Source organism: Triturus cristatus, chromosome 11 (genome assembly GCF_964204655.1).
Source record: "Triturus cristatus chromosome 11, aTriCri1.1, whole genome shotgun sequence".
NCBI classification, from domain to species: domain Eukaryota; kingdom Metazoa; phylum Chordata; class Amphibia; order Caudata; family Salamandridae; genus Triturus; species Triturus cristatus.
In genome coordinates this window covers 420,447,024-420,467,671 of record NC_140594.1, presented here as the reverse complement: position 1 = coordinate 420,467,671, position 20,648 = coordinate 420,447,024, and the positions used below count along the sequence as shown (strand labels likewise).

Below are 20,648 nucleotides of genomic sequence, written 5' to 3'. Positions count from 1 at the left end.
ATGCTGTGCTGGCCCCGAGTGATGCTGTGCTGGCCCCGAGTGATGCTGTGCTGGCCCCGAGTGATGCTGTGCTGGCCCCGAGTGATGCTGTGGTAGCCCCGAGTGATGCTGTGGTAGCCCCGAGTGATGCTGTGGTAGCGCAGAGTGATGCTGTGGTGGCGCAGTGTGATGCTGTGGTGGCGCAGAGTGATGCTGTGGTGGCGCAGAGTGATGCTGTGGTGGCGCAGAGTGATGCTGTGGTGGCGCAGAGTGATGCTGTGGTGGCGCAGAGTGATGCTGTGGTGGCGCAGAGTGATGCTGTGGTGGCGCAGAGTGATGCTGTGGTGGCGCAGAGTGATGCTGTGGTGGCGCAGAGTGATGCTGTGGTGGCGCAGAGTGATGCTGTGGTGGCGCAGAGTGATGCTGTGGTGGCGCAGAGTGATGCTGTGGTGGCGCAGAGTGATGCTGTGGTGGTATCCCTGAGTGATGCTGTGGTATCCCTGAGTGATGCTGTGGTGTCCCTGAGTGATGCTGTGGTATCCCTGAGTGATGCTGTGGTGTCCCTGAGTGATGCTGTGGTGTCCCTGAGTGATGCTGTGGTGTCCCTGAGTGATGCTGTGGTGTCCCTGAGTGATGCTGTGGTGTCCCTGAGTGATGCTGTGGTGTCCCTGAGTGATGCTGTGGTGTCCCTGAGTGATGCTGTGGTGTCCCTGAGTGATGCTGTGGTGTCCCTGAGTGATGCTGTGGTGTCCCTGAGTGATGCTGTGGTGTCCTGAGTGATGCTGTGGTGTCCCTGAGTGATGCTGTGGTGTCCCTGAGTGATGCTGTGGTGTCCCTGAGTGATGCTGTGGTGTCCCTGAGTGATGCTGTGGTGTCCCTGAGTGATGCTGTGGTGTCCCTGAGTGATGCTGTGGTGTCCCTGAGTGATGCTGTGGTAGCGCAGAGTGATCCCGTGGTGGCCCTGAGCGATGTTATGGTGGTGCTGACTGATGCTGTGGTGATGCTGATTGATGCTGTTGTGCTGCAGAGTGATGCTGAGGTGGTACCGAGTGATGCTGTGGTGGTGCCGAGTGATGCTGTGGTGGTGCCGAGTGATGCTGTGGTGGTGCCGAGTGATGCTGTGGTGGTGCCGAGTGATGCTGTGGTGGTGCCGAGTGATGCTGTGGTGGTGCCGAGTGATGCTGTGGTGGTGCCGAGTGATGCTGTGGTGGTGCCGAGTGATGCTGTGGTGATGCCGAGTGATGCTGTGGTGGTGCCGAGTGATGCTGTGGTGGTGCCGAGTGATGCTGTGGTGGTGCCGAGTGATGCTGTGGTGGTGCCGAGTGATGCTGTGGTGGTGCCGAGTGATGCTGTGGTGGTGCCGAGTGATGCTGCGGTGGTGCCGAGTGATGCTGCGGTGGTGCCGAGTGATGTTGCGGTGGTGCTGACTGATGCTCTGGTGGCCCGAGTGATGCTGCGGTGGTGCTGAGTGATCCTGTGCTGGCCCTGAGTGATCCTGTGCTGGCCCTGAGTGATCCTGTGCTGGCCCTGAGTGATGCTGTGGTGGCCCTGAGTGATGCTGTGGTGGCCCTGACTGATGCTGTGGTGGTGCTGACTGATGCTGTGGTGGTGCTGACTGATGCTGTGGTGGTGCTGACTGATGCTGTGGTGGTGCTGACCGATGCTGTGGTGGTGCTGACTGATGCTGTGGTGGTACCGAGTGATGCTGTGGTGGTGCCGAGTGATGCTGTGGTGGTGCCGAGTGATGCTGTGGTGGCGCAGAGTGATGCTGTTGTGGCGCAGAGTGATGCTGTGGTGGCGCAGAGTGATGCTGTGGTGGCGCAGAGTGATGCTGTGGTGGCGCAGAGTGATGCTGTGGTGGCGCAGAGTGATGCTGTGGTGGCGCAGAGTGATGCTGTGGTGGCGCAGAGTGATGCTGTGGTGGCGCAGAGTGATGATGTGGTGGCGCAGAGTGATGCTGTGGTGGCGCAGAGTGATGATGTGGTGGCGCAGAGTGATGCTGTGGTGGCGCAGAGTGATGCTGTGGTGGCGCAGAGTGATGCTGTGGTGGCGCAGAGTGATGCTGTGGTGGCTCAGAGTGATGCTGTGGTGGCGCAGAGTGATGCTGTGGTGGCGCAGAGTGATGCTGTGGTGGCGCAGAGTGATGCTGTGGTGTCCCTGAGTGATGCTGTGGTGTCCCTGAGTGATGCTGTGGTGTCCCCGAGTGATGCTGTGGTGGCGATGAGTGATGCTGTGGTGGCGATGAGTGATGCTGTGGTGGCGATGAGTGATGCTGTGGTGGCGCATCGTGATGCTGTGGAGCTACTGAGTGATGCTGTGGAGCTACTGAGTGATGCTGTGTTGGTTCCGATTGATGCTGTGGTGGCGCTGTGTGATGCTGTGGTAGCGCATAGTGATGCTGTTGTGGTACTGAGTGATGCTGTGGTGTCCCTGAGTGATGCTGTGGTGGTGCTGAGTGATGCTGTGGTGAAGGTGAGTGATCCCGTTGTGGCCCTGAGTGATGCTGTGGTGGCCCTGAGCGATGTTATGGTGGTGCTGACTGATGCTGTGGTGGTGCTGACTGATGCTGTGGTGATGCTGATTGATGCTGTTGTGCTGCAGAGTGATGCTGTGGTGGTACCGAGTGATGCTGTGGTGGTGCCGAGTGATGCTGTGGTGGTGCCGAGTGATGCTGTGGTGGTGCCGAGTGATGCTGTGGTGGTGCCGAGTGATGCTGTGGTGGTGCCAAGTGATGCTGTGGTGGTGCCAAGTGATGCTGTGGTGGTGCCGAGTGATGCTGTGGTGGTGCCGAGTGATGCTGCGGTGGTGCTGACTGATGCTGTGGTGGCCCCGAGTGATGATGTGGTGTCGCTGAGTGATGCTGTGGTGGTGCTGAGTGATGCTGTGGTGTCCCCGAGTGATGCTGTGGTGTCCCCGAGTGATGCTGTGGTGTCCCCGAGTGATGCTGTGGTGTCCCCGAGTGATGCTGTGGTGTCCCCGAGTGATGCTGTGGTGTCCCCGAGTGATGCTGTGGTGTCCCCGAGTGATGCTGTGGTGTCCCCGAGTGATGCTGTGGTGGCGATGAGTGATGCTGTGGTGGCGATGAGTGATGCTGTGGTGGCGATGAGTGATGCTGTGGTGGCGATGAGTGATGCTGTGGTGGCGATGAGTGATGCTGTGGAGCTACTGAGTGATGCTGTGTTGGTTCCGATTGATGCTGTGGTGGCGCTGTGTGATGCTGTGGTAGCGCATAGTGATGCTGTTGTGGTACTGAGTGATGCTGTGGTGTCCCTGAGTGATGCTGTGGTGTCCCTGAGTGATGCTGTGGTGTCCCTGAGTGATGCTGTGGTGTCCCTGAGTGATGCTGTGGTGTCCCTGAGTGATGCTGTGGTAGCGCAGAGTGATCCCGTGGTGGCCCTGAGCGATGTTATGGTGGTGCTGACTGATGCTGTGGTGATGCTGATTGATGCTGTTGTGCTGCAGAGTGATGCTGAGGTGGTACCGAGTGATGCTGTGGTGGTGCCGAGTGATGCTGTGGTGGTGCCGAGTGATGCTGTGGTGGTGCCGAGTGATGCTGTGGTGGTGCCGAGTGATGCTGTGGTGGTGCCGAGTGATGCTGTGGTGGTGCCGAGTGATGCTGTGGTGGTGCCGAGTGATGCTGTGGTGGTGCCGAGTGATGCTGTGGTGGTGCCGAGTGATGCTGTGGTGGTGCCGAGTGATGCTGTGGTGGTGCCGAGTGATGCTGTGGTGATGCCGAGTGATGCTGTGGTGATGCCGAGTGATGCTGTGGTGGTGCCGAGTGATGCTGTGGTGGTGCCGAGTGATGCTGTGGTGGTGCCGAGTGATGCTGTGGTGGTGCCGAGTGATGCTGTGGTGGTGCCGAGTGATGCTGTGGTGGTGCCGAGTGATGCTGTGGTGGTGCCGAGTGATGTTGCGGTGGTGCCGAGTGATGTTGCGGTGGTGCTGACTGATGCTCTGGTGGCCCGAGTGATGCTGCGGTGGTGCTGAGTGATCCTGTGCTGGCCCTGAGTGATCCTGTGCTGGCCCTGAGTGATCCTGTGCTGGCCCTGAGTGATGCTGTGGTGGCCCTGAGTGATGCTGTGGTGGCCCTGACTGATGCTGTGGTGGTGCTGACTGATGCTGTGGTGGTGCTGACTGATGCTGTGGTGGTGCTGACTGATGCTGTGGTGGTGCTGACCGATGCTGTGGTGGTGCTGACCGATGCTGTGGTGGTGCTGACTGATGCTGTGGTGGTGCCGACTGATGCTGTGGTGGTACCGAGTGATGCTGTGGTGGTGCCGAGTGATGCTGTGGTGGTGCCGAGTGATGCTGTGGTGGCGCAGAGTGATGCTGTTGTGGCGCAGAGTGATGCTGTGGTGGCGCAGAGTGATGCTGTGGTGGCGCAGAGTGATGCTGTGGTGGCGCAGAGTGATGCTGTGGTGGCGCAGAGTGATGCTGTGGTGGCGCAGAGTGATGCTGTGGTGGCGCAGAGTGATGCTGTGGTGGCGCAGAGTGATGATGTGGTGGCGCAGAGTGATGCTGTGGTGGCGCAGAGTGATGATGTGGTGGCGCAGAGTGATGCTGTGGTGGCGCAGAGTGATGCTGTGGTGGCGCAGAGTGATGCTGTGGTGGCTCAGAGTGATGCTGTGGTGGCGCAGAGTGATGCTGTGGTGGCGCAGAGTGATGCTGTGGTGGCGCAGAGTGATGCTGTGGTGTCCCTGAGTGATGCTGTGGTGTCCCTGAGTGATGCTGTGGTGTCCCCGAGTGATGCTGTGGTGGCGATGAGTGATGCTGTGGTGGCGATGAGTGATGCTGTGGTGGCGATGAGTGATGCTGTGGTGGCGCATCGTGATGCTGTGGAGCTACTGAGTGATGCTGTGGAGCTACTGAGTGATGCTGTGTTGGTTCCGATTGATGCTGTGGTGGCGCTGTGTGATGCTGTGGTAGCGCATAGTGATGCTGTTGTGGTACTGAGTGATGCTGTGGTGTCCCTGAGTGATGCTGTGGTGGTGCTGAGTGATGTTGTGGTGAAGGTGAGTGATCCCGTTGTGGCCCTGAGTGATGCTGTGGTGGCCCTGAGCGATGTTATGGTGGTGCTGACTGATGCTGTGGTGGTGCTGACTGATGCTGTGGTGGTGCTGACTGATGCTGTGGTGATGCTGATTGATGCTGTTGTGCTGCAGAGTGATGCTGTGGTGGTACCGAGTGATGCTGTGGTGGTGCCGAGTGATGCTGTGGTGGTGCCGAGTGATGCTGTGGTGGTGCCGAGTGATGCTGTGGTGGTGCCGAGTGATGCTGTGGTGGTGCCAAGTGATGCTGTGGTGGTGCCGAGTGATGCTGTGGTGGTGCCGAGTGATGCTGTGGTGGTGCCGAGTGATGCTGCGGTGGTGCTGACTGATGCTGTGGTGGCCCCGAGTGATGATGTGGTGTCGCTGAGTGATGCTGTGGTGGTGCTGAGTGATGCTGTGGTGTCCCCGAGTGATGCTGTGGTGTCCCCGAGTGATGCTGTGGTGTCCCCGAGTGATGCTGTGGTGTCCCCGAGTGATGCTGTGGTGTCCCCGAGTGATGCTGTGGTGTCCCCGAGTGATGCTGTGGTGTCCCCGAGTGATGCTGTGGTGTCCCCGAGTGATGCTGTGGTGGCGATGAGTGATGCTGTGGTGGCGATGAGTGATGCTGTGGTGGCGATGAGTGATGCTGTGGTGGCGCATCGTGATGCTGTGGAGCTACTGAGTGATGCTGTGGAGCTACTGAGTGATGCTGTGTTGGTTCCGATTGATGCTGTGGTGGCGCTGTGTGATGCTGTGGTAGCGTATAGTGATGCTGTTGTGGTACTGAGTGATGCTGTGGTGTCCCTGAGTGATGCTGTGGTGGTGCTGAGTGATGCTGTGGTGAAGGTGAGTGATCCCGTTGTGGCCCTGAGTGATGCTGTGGTGGCCCTGAGCGATGTTATGGTGGTGCTGACTGATGCTGTGGTGGTGCTGACTGATGCTGTGGTGATGCTGATTGATGCTGTTGTGCTGCAGAGTGATGCTGTGGTGGTACCGAGTGATGCTGTGGTGGTGCCGAGTGATGCTGTGGTGGTGCCGAGTGATGCTGTGGTGGTGCCGAGTGATGCTGTGGTGGTGCCAAGTGATGCTGTGGTGGTGCCAAGTGATGCTGTGGTGGTGCCGAGTGATGCTGTGGTGGTGCCGAGTGATGCTGTGGTGGTGCCGAGTGATGCTGCGGTGGTGCTGACTGATGCTGTGGTGGCCCTGAGTGATGCTGTGGTGGTGCTGAGTGATGCTGTGGTGTCCCCGAGTGATGCTGTGGTGTCCCCGAGTGATGCTGTGGTGTCCCCGAGTGATGCTGTGGTGTCCCCGAGTGATGCTGTGGTGTCCCCGAGTGATGCTGTGGTGTCCCCGAGTGATGCTGTGGTGTCCCCGAGTGATGCTGTGGTGTCCCCGAGTGATGCTGTGGTGTCCCCGAGTGATGCTGTGGTGTCCCCGAGTGATGCTGTGGTGTCCCAGAGTGATGCTGTGGTGGCGATGAGTGATGCTGTGGTAGCGCATCGTGATGCTGTGGAGCTACTGAGTGATGCTGTGTTGGTTCCGATTGATGCTGTGGTGGCGCTGTGTGATGCTGTGGTAGCGCATAGTGATGCTGTTGTGGTACTGAGTGATGCTGTGGTGTCCCTGAGTGATGCTGTGGTGGTGCTGAGTGATGCTGTGGTGAAGGTGAGTGATCCCGTTGTGGCCCTGAGTGATGCTGTGGTGGCCCTGAGCGATGTTATGGTGGTGCTGACTGATGCTGTGGTGGTGCTGACTGATGCTGTGGTGATGCTGATTGATGCTGTTGTGCTGCAGAGTGATGCTGTGGTGGTACCGAGTGATGCTGTGGTGGTGCCGAGTGATGCTGTGGTGGTGCCGAGTGATGCTGTGGTGGTGCCGAGTGATGCTGTGGTGGTGCCGAGTGATGCTGTGGTGGTGCCGAGTGATGTTGCGGTGCTGCTGACTGATGCTGTGGTGGCCCCGAGTGATGATGTGGTGTCGCTGAGTGATGCTGTGGTGGTGCTGAGTGATGCTGTGGTGGTGCTGAGTGATGCTGTGGTGTCCCTGAGTGATGCTGTGGTGTCCCTGAGTGATGCTGTGGTGAAGGGGAGTGATGCTGTGGTGAAGGGGAGTGATCCTGTGGTGAAGGTGAGTGATCCTGTGGTGAAGGTGAGTGATCCTGTGGTGGCCCTGAGTGATCCTGTGGTGGCCCTGAGTGATCCTGTGGTGGCCCTGAGTGATGCTGTGGTGGTGCTGACTGATGCCGTGCTGGCCCTGAGTGATCCTGTGCTGGCCCTGAGTGATCCTGTGCTGGCCCTGAGTGATCCTGTGCTGGCCCTGAGTGATCCTGTGCTGGCCCTGAGTGATCCTGTGCTGGCCCTGAGTGATCCTGTGCTGGCCCTGAGTGATCCTGTGCTGGCCCTGAGTGATCCTGTGCTGGCCCTGAGTGATCCTGTGCTGGCCCTGAGTGATCCTGTGCTGGCCCTGAGTGATCCTGTGCTGGCCCTGAGTGATCCTGTGCTGGCCCTGAGTGATCCTGTGCTGGCCCTGACTGATGCTGTGGTGGCTCTGACTGATGCTGTGGTGGCCCTGACTGATGCTGTGGTGGCCCTGACTGATGCTGTGGTGGCCCTGACTGATGCTGTGGTGGCCCTGACTGATGCTGTGGTGGCCCTGACTGATGCTGTGGTGGTGCTGACTGATGCTGTGGTGGTGCTGCCTGATGCTGTGGTGGTGCTGCCTGATGCTGTGGTGGTACCGAGTGATGCTGTGGTGGTACCGAGTGATGCTGTGGTGGTACCGAGTGATGCTGTGGTGGTACCGAGTGATGCTGTGGTCGTGCCGAGTGATGCGGTGGTCGTGCCGAGTGATGCGGTGGTCGTGCCGAGTGATGCGGTGGTCGTGCCGAGTGATGCTGTGGTCGTGCCGAGTGATGCTGTGGTCGTGCCGAGTGATGCTGTGGTCGTGCCGAGTGATGCTGTGGTCGTGCCGAGTGATGCTGTGGTCGTGCCGAGTGATGCTGTGGTCGTGCCGAGTGATGCTGTGGTCGTGCCGAGTGATGCTGTGGTCGTGCCGAGTGATGCTGTGGTCGTGCCGAGTGATGCTGTGGTCGTGCCGAGTGATGCTGTGGTCGTGCCGAGTGATGCTGTGGTCGTGCCGAGTGATGCTGTGGTCGTGCCGAGTGATGCTGTGGTCGTGCCGAGTGATGCTGTGGTGGTGCAGAGTGATGCTGTGGTGGTGCCGACTGATGCTGTGGTGGTGCTGACTGATGCTGTGGTGGCCCCGAGTGATGATGTGGTGTCGCTGAGTGATGCTGTGGTGGTGCTGAGTGATGCTGTGGTGGTACTGAGTGTTGCTGTGGTTGCTTAGAGCGATGCTGTGGTGGTGCTGAGTTATGCTGTTTCCACTGTCATCATTGCCTTCAATATGGATAAGATCAGCAACACAAGATGATATGCTGTAAAGTGCGCTATAAAGTGCCATTGAACACCACACCAACTTAATGTGCTACTGCCAAAAAATATCAGGTAGTTCTGTGCAAGGGCGAGTGCTATGGTGTTGGGCCCAGAAGCATAATTTGCGCCGCAAACGTTTTACAAACTAGACCTGAACTCATCACCGAGGCAAATGCACGAGGGTAGACCACACTAATTTAAATGATTTACTTATGTTATCCCTGCTGCCACTGAAACTCTACTGGCTCCCACAGATGTTAATTAAGTTCAAGGGCTGTGCATCATTTTCTACGGCTTTCAAGTTGTGAACCCAACTCCAGAACCCATTCAAAAGCTTGTCACTCACTACATGCCAGCATGGACCCACTAATTTAGTAGTGGCACTTTGATCTTCCAACAGAAAACCAAAGGTGAAGTTAACAGAGACCGCTTGAAAAGGCCTGCACGTCTCCTTCGGGTAATAGCTGTAATTCTATCTGGCAAAGTTACCTTTTCTGTTTCTATGAATTACTCTTACATTCTTGTAAGAGATACGGTTTGAGGTATTTATGGCCCATTCAATTCTGCTATCATTGATTTATTAGACACAACCTGCTCCAGGACATGATGTAAAGCTGCTTCTTCAACCAAACTCTCACATCTCAGTGAGAACGGGATTTTTCTGCCTTGCTGCCCCCAAAAGATGACCAGCAGAGATAAAGAGAGGGCACTCCGCTCGCAGACACAGGGCAACGTGAAGGAATCAATCCGACAAAAGGAGATTATTCAAATGTCGGGGAGAGGGAGAGATCAAATATTGCTGGCACATGGCTGATTTACAGGCGGTCTGATATAGTGCTGCGGCTCACTGTCAGGAGGAGTACATGACAGCTCCTTAAGCTCTGCTGATAAATTACCGCTGAAGCCCCGAAGAACATTTCTCCACCTAGCAACCAAACATAACAGGATGTGGCTTCCCTTACAAGGAGCCAATATGCTACAAAGAGAAACACAGGAAGCCGAAGTGCGAGCGAGGCCGCGTGCTTGGTAAATACGAGTCGAAAGAAAGTACAGACTTTGCAAATTTCACCCCTCCCCCCAGAAAAAGAACTGGCAGTCCAGGAAGCCTTCCAGTGAGGTGCCAATGATGAGGTGACGATAAGCAATCAATCTGCATGCTAAACTGAGGGGGCCCCGCCATGCAGATGTATAAAGAAAGCAGGCGGAAATAGGAAGTTAATTACACGAAGGCTTCAATCCTTCACCGGTATGTGTGTACAGGATGCAAGATTTACACTTCCCTGGAAAACTTTCATATTTGTCCCTGACATTCAGCAAGAAGAAATACAGCTGTAATTAAGCTGCCTGGGCCCTGCATGTGATATAATATGTGTTACCGGTCTTAAACTTTAGGAAGTTATTCAGGACTAGTTATGGATGGGACGATGTTGATTTAATCAGTGAACATGTTTTCCTGAACGTATTTCCATGCCAAATGCCAGCTTTTTCAAGTGGCGGATGGTGATGTTTAAATGTGGTGCGGCGTAACTCCTACCCTGAATTTAACCAAGTGATTGTAGAAAGTGAGCCCGACTGTTTTCAGGAGAAAATAGAGGGAGAAGGACGCGAAGAGGAAGTTTGATGTGACCACGCTACTAAGAATTAAGGCTACAGACCATCACTCTGGATCGGTTGCCTTGTGGGACTCATCGCAACGTTTTGTTCACCTGCATTTCGTGTGGGTTGGAATTATCACCACACTTTCATAATTTATCAATACAGAATTCAGGAGCCTTGAAAAAGTCACGGGGCAAATCCCCTTGTTGGCGACGAAACACGTGTTGGCGTGGCCTGTTAACCTGTATATAAAGACTGAGGACAAAAGGATCTACCTAAAAAAGAATAAAAGAACAAAAAATGAAAAATGTGTTAGAAACACTTGTGGCAATGTTTTGACTTAGTGAAGCTATAGCTGTCATACCCTTATACTTATTGTGTGCTGGGGTTTCGGTTGTTTGGTATCACAGGTGTGGCATAGGCTGCACTGAGTAGGGGAGGCTAATGGTTCTCTCAACCTTACAGCACCTTAAACCAATACTAATTTACACATTGATAGTGGGTGACATCACTTTTGTAGCGCCGTTTCCCTAAAGATTTACCACTGGTCAGCCGTTTTATTTCGAGGGAGAAGCAGGGCATAAGTCCTAAACAAGCATTGGCTGCGCAACGCGGGAAGCTTGTAATAAGAGAACCGGCGTCAGATTCAGGGAAACGTTAGTAATGCGCGCTCACGCGGGAGCAAGAAAAGTGATCACGCTTGAAGGGTGCCGTAAGCAATGTAAAAAAAAACAAAAAAACACGCTAGTGATGCGCGCGCGCGCGCAGCAGCAGGAAAAAGTGAAAGTGATCGCGCTGGAAGGGAGGCAGATGGCAGCTGCGCGCGTGCACGCTCGCGTGAACGCAAGCTTGAGGCCAGCAAAAGCCTCTGGTAGCACTTTGAAAACCCCAATACTAAATGTCTCACAGAGCAGCGTATGCGCTGGCTCAGGCGAGACCTAAAAAAGAAACAACATATACAGGTGAAGGCCCTTACGTGATGTACTTGTTGTATAGAATAAATGCTCTCTCAATGTTGCCTTCATCAGCATAGATTGTTGCCATTCGAATCATTTCCACACCGGAGCGATAGTAACGTTTGGGTGGGATGTCATCATTCACATCAACAGAGCTGCCCTTCTGGATCAAGGCGTGGACTCTCTCTTCAGGGGCGAGGCTGACATCGGAGTGCTCAGGCATGGTGCAGAAGCGGGCTAGGATGAAGAAAAGAAAACAACTTTAACAAGATGACCATTGCATATCTTGACTATGTCCTTTAAAATGGACTTCTATTTCAACAGTCATCCCTCACAAACATGACAATGGTGGCAGATAATTACCACAGACAAAATTAACTTTCCCATCTCTATGCCATCTGTGGCACTGAACACTGCCTGGCCTGCACATCTGTCCTTGGCTTTCACACTGCTATCGCTCTGTAGTCTGGTACAATTACTTAAAGCACAAGAATTAAGCGGGTACACTGGTCAAGGTGTAATTGAGCAGGGAAGCTAGACGAGAATGGTCAAGGGGAAGGAAAACTTTTTTGGTATCTTGAAAATAAATGTATTTATAATGATTCTGAATCATCAATAGGTGAACATGTGTTTCGTTACTATTAGCACTTTATCAGTACCAAATTCTTATCAATCAATTCAATCTGCAAAGAAAACAAACATACAGAAAAGACCAGAAGTAGTAACATTTATTTTTAAGTCCATTTCATTAAGAAATAAAAAGCACCCAATACGCATTACCTCAGATTAGCATCCAAAAAACAAATACTCTAGAATACAAAAATGCAATCTTCTACCATAGAAACAATACTTTTATATATATAAACTACATTTAATCGCATATTATACATGAAAATGTCACAGAAAATCACATTTCTCTTTAAATTTTGTTCTGACAAGGCACAAGAGACTCAATATCCTATCATTTAAAACACTTAAAATCACATTCCAAATGTGACTCACTTGTATATAAATTTACCTTCTTATACCCTCGACAAACCAACTTGAAAAAGACACTCTACCAAACACGGTCAAAACTCCTTCAACTGTAACAGTGAACATAATTAATTCATCCACCACAGATATTATTCATTTCCCTTTCAAATAACTTTCCTGAAATAGTGACTGAAATATTTTTAGAGCAACTGCATGTGTCACCTCCTAAAATTCTTTCTTTAGGTACTAAAGGACGTTCCTCCATTCGAGTAGCCTCCTAAAATTCAATGTCTCCAATCCTCTATTGTTTTCTACTATATATATGTAATATAACTTAGCCATTATCAATTCCATATTTTCTCCAGGTACAAATAAGTCAATTTCTATAATAACTCAAAAGTACTCCCAACTCAGTATCCAGACCAGTAAACACCATAGTTCCATTCAAAAAAGGTGTATAATATCAATCCTAAAATTGCCGCTTTATATATCCACCAAGATCAAAACGGCTGCCACCATGTGCCTTACCACATCCTACTGTTCTTTAAAAAAATATTATTATCTATATAATATTTTTAATATTTTGTTATTGATTTTTCAGGTATGGGGACGAATACATAGTGAACTTCCACATTTAAATAACATCAGGATATTCACAGAAGTAGTGTAAAGAAACAAATGACCATAGCAACCAGCTAAACAAAAATAGTCATACCATTCATAAAGAAAATACACAAGCGGTAATCACTGAATTTCATTAGTTAAAGTGCATTGGTACCATAAATTGCGAGTAGAGTGATCTAAACAATCTGGGAATCAAGGATCAATAGAAAGTGCAATAGAATAATAAATTAAAGGTCAGATACTCATAGCAGCAGGATAGACAAAAATAGTCATAATGCTCACACAAACAATAAAATGTACGGCTACCTTAAAATTTCATTGGTTAAAGTGGCTTTTCAGTCCCACAGTCAAAAAAGTATCCCTTCACATCTCCAGACAGATCTCTACTAATTGCCCTTCCACCCCCAACTCTAACTCCCATTTGTCGGTTTGGGGTTCTAAATCGTCTGGAAGGCCCTGCACTGGTAAATTATAGATTTTCCTGATTCTGCTTACCCGCTCCACCGCTTCTACGCATGGTTAGTTCACAAGAAAGATTTGATTCATATCCATTTTGCTAAAAACATCACAGATCTGTAAGTACTAACAACACTTCTCTTTCGTCACACCAAACCTCTCCTGTATCTCCCCAAGAGGGATCGCCATCATAGAGGTCACCTATCCTTGAGATGCCACACATCTCGAGCTTTTTACCCAACCCGTTGTGGAAAATGCCTGGCAGAGCAGAAGACCCCCCACAAAGGTGTATAACGAATATATTTGGTAACAATAATTTTCCTCCTAACCTGCTGCCAGACTTTGAATGTGGCATCAACTGTTTTCAACGTTTTTCTTTTGTAGTAGTAGCGCTTCTCCAAGTTTCTCAGAAAGCAGCTCTTGACATCAGACACCTTTCTGTACATCAGCTCACATTGGGGTCTCAGAAGAACTGATCCTATGTGTACTGCCCGTAATCTGAATCCATAGATGCTGCAGCATGCAGGACCAGTTGTACAGCACGAGACTCAAGGCTGCCCACCCTCCCAGATTTCTGGAGAAAATCATATACCTCAACGCTCTTCTTTTCTTATTAAACTCCTATAAGAACCTAAACCAAAGACTTTCTAATTTAGTCAGCCAGCTGTTGTTGATCTCCATCGGGATAGCTCTCAACATGTATAGCACTTTCAGAAGGATAAGCATTTTTTAAAACATTGCATCTCCCCACCAGCCACAAATGCCAATTATTAATCTGAATTAGATCCCATTTGATTTTTATGATCAATGGTGCTAGATTTAACTCTACCAAATTCTTAGGAGCAGCTATTATACTCCTAAATAGGTTGCCTCCTTCACCCACCGTTGATCCCCCTTAGCGAATGCCTTCAGTGAAGATATCCTAGGTTTTGCCCTCATTGAGTCGATATCCCACTAAAGCCCCGAAAGTGATGGCCTCACCTTCGATGACCGTCAAAGCACTAGACGGATCGGAGTCACTATCGATATATCATCGGCATAAACCACTACTTTATACTCTGCGAGTCTTATTGGGACAGGCTGAATCTTACTGTTGTTTTCCAAACGTGCAATAAAGGGGTCTATATACAGAGCAAATAAATTGGTTGAACAAAGACAACCCTGTCTTGTTCCCATGGTGATAAACATCTGTTCTGACGCCATCCCCATAATCTGAAGTCTGGTCTTAAGGGCTTGCTAGAATGCCTTTATGGCCTTAATAAAGACTGGACAGAGTCTCTTCCACTTTAAAACCTCCCAAAGATATCCCCAAGTGATTCAGTCAAAGGCGTTTTCTGTGTTTAGCAATACCAGTACCATAGGCGATCTTGTAACTTGAGCAATATCTAAAAGAGTAATTATCTCAGGACATTAGACTGGGCAGTCAGCAAGTACCTTGGAGCGCGGAAGCACCCCGGTACCTCGGGATCCGTCTTTATCATTCCCCAGCTGATATTTTCGAGGGTAATCATCGTAGGGCATTGGCGGGCGTCAGAGCCGCATTCGGATTTTGGAAAAGCCTCCCGTTGGCTCCAATAGGCCGGGTGGCTTTAGCCAAAATGATAATGGTTCCACGATTATTATACTACTTTACCAACTTACCAGTGATCCCACCTAGAACCTTCTTTCGGGACCTAGACTCGCTTCTCAGCACGTTAATTTGGGGTTCTACCAGACATAGAATAGCACTGAGAAAACTACAATTACCCACCACGCAGGGTGGCCTAGGCGCTCCCTCCTTCGAATCCTACTTCTTAGCGGCACAACTGCAATGGCTCTCCTACTGGACGGCGGACAGGTACACAGATGAAGCGCAAACCATAACGGGTCGGGTACCCATTTCGGAGCTCCGCCGTCTTCTGCTACCTGGCACCAAACCGAAACGTACATATCCCCTACAGGTAGCAGTGGCACGCAGGTGCATGCAAAGAATACACCGCATGTCATCAGAGACACCCCTGTATTCCCCTCTACTCCCATTAATTGGGTGGCCCAAGCGTGAACACCATTACACAAGCAATATGCTCACCATATGGACGACCTGCGGCATCACCGAGATGGAGTCCCTTTTTGAGGACGGACAGTTGAGGCCATTCCAAAGCCTTATGGAAGACTACGATCTTCCCCCAGGCCAATTCCTGCTTCACCGCCAACTGCTAGATAGCTACCGACCGTACCATGACCTCTCGAGGGGGGAACCACACACACATCCAGTCATTCACATGATATTACATATGGGAGCGGGACGACACCTAACCACATGGCTCTATAAGGCCATACGAGAGCTTACTAATAAATCGTTAGCGACCCTACGAGCCATCTGGGAGGAGGAAATTGGACGCCCACTTCACGAGAAGGAATGGGAGAGGGCTTTGGACTATCCCAAGAAGGTATCCAGAAATGCACGCTTTAAAAATATACAATTTTACATACTCCATAGAGCTTATTTGACACCAGCACGCCTCCAACGATTCTACCCAGACACGCAGTTCCTTTGCCCCAGATGCCAATCACAGGACGCAGATTTCCAACACATGTTTTGGAGTTGCCCCATAATCCGAGCATTTTGGCAGCACATTCCTACTGCTCTAGAGGACCTCACAGGGCTCACATACATGAGCACATGGGAAGCCAGCGCACTAGGTATCTTTTGAACACAAAAACAATACAAGGTGCAGACCCGTTTTATCTCCCTAGCGGTGTTGTTAGCCAAATGGAGTATCGCCATGCACTAGCGTTCCCCCACTGGTCCCCCACTCGCGGCCTGGGTGGGAGCTACACACAAATGGGCGGCAGCGGAGGAGGAGACGTTGCGGGAGGAGGAGGTGAGAGGGTTACGCAAGCATTCCATCTCAATGGAGTGGGCCCTACTCTTATATCGCTTTAAGCAATTGACGCCCGGTGAAGACTCAAACGGTGACACACCTACACTAACGATCCTGCGAACAGAGTCATAGACCCTGACCGACCAAGCTCTCCCTTTTCTGGTGGCATGACCAAACCACCGGCAGCTCTATGGCACATACATACCGTCACTCCTGCCGGTCAAACCTAAGAGGCAGACCAACTGCACTTTATCGATACATTACACCCACACACTTATCCTGGCATCAGACAGGGAGGCCCGGGCGTTAAATTCCATAACCATCCCCCAGTTCGTCCTGTGTTATACCCCAGTTCACGTGACATATTCACTACAAGAGTCTATGGGGTTTACAAATTGTTTTTCGAGCAACTCTCCTGTCTACGACAAGTGATGTGTGAAACCAGATGCTGTAATATGCAATTCAATGGATTGAAAGATTTGTCGGTTGTTCATCACGATAAACCTGATAATGTCAATAAAAATTTGTTACAAAAAAAATCTAAAAGAGTAATTACCCTAAGCATATGGTCGACTGTCCCACCCCCTGCCCCCCGGGATGAAGTGGGGACACAAGATCAACTATTACCTTTCCCAACCTTATAGCCAAAATCTTCGCATAGACCTTACCATCTGCATTAATCAGAAATATGGGCCTATATGATCCTGGATTTAAAGGGGGTATGCCCTTCTTCCTAAATATCATGATATTAGTATCTTCCCACAAAGGGGGGCTCTATCCTTCCACGTGAGCACATGGGAAAGTAGTAGTCTTGGTATCCAGGCGTTCAGACAGGAATGTCCTATAAAATTCCAAAGTAATCTTGTCTTGCTGTCATGGTTCCGGCCGGAGACGGGCTATGGCGGGAACCAACTTCCGGTTCTCGGAGCATACACCGCGCCGCGGTCTAGTGCTCACGATGACCTAGGGAAGCATTTCCGGGTGCGGCCGTATTTAACCACGGCGGCCGCTCCCGTCAGTGCTTCCAGTACTGGACGTGTCGCTGCTTGACTGCTTACGGACTCGCCTGCCTGTTAAACTGCGCCGGAGCGCCTCCAGCATCTCTCCCCCGTGACACGCTGGAAGCGTGGTCATGGACTCGCCTTGCCGGAGCACACCGCGCCGGAGCGCCTCTATCCTCTGTCCCCCGTGACACGCTGGAAGCGTGGTCACGGACTCACCATGCCTCAGCACACCGCGCCGGAGCGCCTCTATCCTCTGTCCCCCGTGACATGCTGGAAGCGTTGTCACGGACTCACCTTGCCTCAGCACACCGCGCCGGAGCGCCTCTATCCTCTGTCCCCCGTGCCTACCCCCACAGTTGTGACACGCACAGGGAAGCGTAGTCACGCAGTTCCTTCTTTTGACCCTCACCGCGCAGGAGCGCTTACCCCACAGTTGTGACACGCACAGGGAAGCGTGGTCACGCAGTTCCTTCCTTTGCCCCTCATTGCGCAGGAGCGCGTTTGTGCCCCCACAACCACCAGTCAGGTGACTATACCTTCCTATTACCAGCCCTATAACATGTAAGGTTGTTACGTTTGTACATTTGAACCACGAAAGGAAAGCAGGTGCACTGATCTTGTTGTTCCTCTGTTTAGCTGGTGATTCCTCGGAGAACATTCCCGGCCTAGCGTGATTTCATCTCTGATCCACAACGACGTCTTTTCACTGATCCATTTAGGCATCTTTCCCTGGTCTCCTCCATGCCTGGGTCTGCTTCTTCCCTTTGATCAGGTAGGGAGGGGGAACGGTGGAGGTTGCTCACGGCGTCCCTGCGAGATAGCTCCACAAGTATAAAGGTAAGACTTGTGGGGTCCTTGACAGAACTGGAAGCCCACGTTGACATATCTCGCCTGGGCGCCATGAGTAACACCGACATTTCACTGCAGGACATCGCAACGATGCTGACATGCATACAGGCAGATAACTTAAGCCTTCGTCAAGACATTACCGCCCTTCAAGGCCAGATTGCAGCAGGACAGACAGGGGCCTGGGGTCCAGATCCGGCGGTCAGGCCCAGAACCGGGGGGGGCGGTACCCGACCAACAGAGCCATTCCTCGCCCATACAGGTGATTGCTCCTCACCCCGTCCAATTAGCTCCTCCAGAACGCTTCTATGGCGACAGCGCTAAATTCAGCATCTTTCTAAACCAATGCCAACTACATTTCATGGCACGGGCTACCGCCTTCCCTGATGATGCCTCGAAGGTTGCATTCATCTTGTCCTATCTCGGGGAGACGCTGCCCAGTGGTCTATTACCTTAGTCGAAAACGATGATCCCATGTTATATAGACTCCCTGTCTTCAAAGAAGCCCTGCGAAGCATGTTTGCTCGCCACACCTTCATACAGGCCGCGGACAATGAGCTCCTGAATTTGAAGCAAGGTTCTTCCGATCTTCTACACTACATCACCACATTTAATAGACTGGTTATTGAAGCACGATGGCCTGCCCATAAACAGGTGTCAGTCTTTTATAGGGGACTGCGAGACGACATCAAAGATCTTCTCGCGCAACAGGCTGACCCCCCGGAGGATATCGGTTCCTCCCCGCTCGCGACAAAAACAGGTTCGAACCGGTGAAGACCCAGGAAACACCCGAACCCATGCAAATCGGCGGAATCCGCGGTCCTCTGACCCGGGAGGAAAGAGACAAACGCCGAAAACAAAACCTGTGTCTTTATTGTGGAAAAAACGACGAAACCCAGTAGGCGATGGGGTTGGTCTACTGGGTTCTGAATCCATGCAAAAAACCCCCACCGCCTCGTTTGTCAACATCAGACACATGGGTCTGTCAGTTACGCTACGTTCCTCGACTGGCCGGAGGTGGGCAGTCACCGCTCTCATTGACTCAGGTGCGACAGGGAACTTCATCGATACGGGTTACATGGAGGGATTAGACATTCCAACTGTGGCTATGAGTAGACCAGAAAGTGTGAAGGCTGTGGATGGCACCGACCTAACCTCCGGACTCATACGATACCAAACCGAAGCCATGCAGATGACGTGCACGAACGGACATACGGAGGAAATCGCCTTTGCCGTGATCGATGCACCTCAGTTTAAGCTCATTTTGGGGCTTCCTTGGTTGGAGACACACAATCCTCGCATAAACTGGAGGACCCGGATTGTGACTCTGAACTCCTCTCACTGTACCACCAATTGCTATCCTTCTGAGAAGGCGGTTAGTGAATACTCGATACCAGCCCAATCAGTGCCTATGATAGAGACAGGTACGGTCACCCATGACAGTGTACCCATGGACTATGCAGACATGGCCTCCGTCTTCGATAAAAAAGAAGCGAACACTTTGCCACCTCATCGCTCCTTCGATTGTCGGATTGACCTCATACCAGGGTCGACCCTTCCCTGTAGCCGTGTCTACTCCCTGACAGAGAAGGAGAACCTCCATCTACGGCGCTATCTGGCAGAGTACCTACAAAACGGATTCATCCGTCACTCCAAATCGCCTGTCTCGTCCCCTCTCTTCTTTGTAGCTATGAAAGAAGGAGATCTAAGGACGTGTATTGACTATAGAGCCATAAATGCCATAACCATTAAGAATCGCTATCCTCTACCGCTCATCTCCAACCTTCTGGACCAGGTAAAAAACGCCTCCGTCTATACCAAACTCGATCTGCGAGGGGCTTGCCATCTTGGGGAAGGCGATGAATGGAAGACCGCCTTTCGGACGAAATACGGTCTATTCGAATACCTAGTCATGCCCTTCGGGCTCTGCAACGCTCCGGCTGCATTTCAATATTTCATAGACAAAGTCCTACGAGAATACTTGGACCTGTTTTGCGTCGTCTACATTGACGACATCTTGATCTTCTCCGACAACATCCCAGAACACATCAACCACGTCCGTGCTGTCTTAACACAACTACAACGGCACGGCCTGTACGTGAAAATGGAGAAAAGCGTGTTCCACGCCACAATGGTAGAGTTCCTCGGTCACATCATAACCCCGGAAGGGGTCAAAATGGATGCCTAAAAAGTCAAGGCAGTCCTTCAATGGCCTTCACCGTGTAGCACTAAACAAGTCCAGAGATTCCTGGGATTTGCCAATTATTACAGGCGCTTCATTACGGGGTTCTCTGGCATCGTTACACCCATCACCAACTTACTACGTAAAGGGGTAACTTTCTCCTGGAACTCAAAAGCCGAAAAGGCATTCCAAGACCTGAAACACCGTTTCTCCAGCGCCCCCGTCCTTCGGCACCCCGACCCAGAACAGCCGTTCATAGTTGAAGCGGACGCATCACAGAACGCTCTGGGAGGGGTCCTGTCACAACACAACGCTGAAACAGCACTTCTGCATCCCGTGGCCTTCTTTTCCCGAAAACTTCTGCCGGCAGAGCGGAACTATACGGTATCCGACCGCGAACTCCTCGCCATTAAGGCTGCCTTTGCCGAATGGCGACATTACCTCAAGGACGCACGATACCCGGTGACCATATACACCGACCACAGGAACCAACAATTCCTTTGTTCAGCTAGAGCCCTCACTTCCTGACAATTACGGTGGACCCTGTTCTTTAATGAATACAACTTCCACATCACCTATCGCCCTGGAAGAGAAAACGCCAAGGCAGATGCCTTGTCCAGGTTGGACGAAGCCGAAGACAACGTACCACAGGCCGAACCTCCGTCCATCCTCCCCGAACAATGTTTCCAAAGGGTGGTCTTCTCC

At 51.7% G+C, this 20,648-nt stretch overlaps 1 protein-coding gene across 1 annotated transcript in view; it reads right to left on the bottom strand.

The window, feature by feature from the left end:
* STAMBP (STAM binding protein) overlaps positions 1-20,648 on the bottom strand; it is a 196,905-nt gene that overhangs the window by 86,990 nt on the left and 89,267 nt on the right. Inside the window, exon 2 of the mRNA XM_085636201.1 lies at positions 11,013-11,229. Within this exon, the coding sequence (XP_085492327.1) occupies positions 11,013-11,215 (203 nt within the window). The 5' untranslated portion in view covers positions 11,216-11,229. The remainder of the gene's footprint in view (positions 1-11,012; positions 11,230-20,648) is intronic.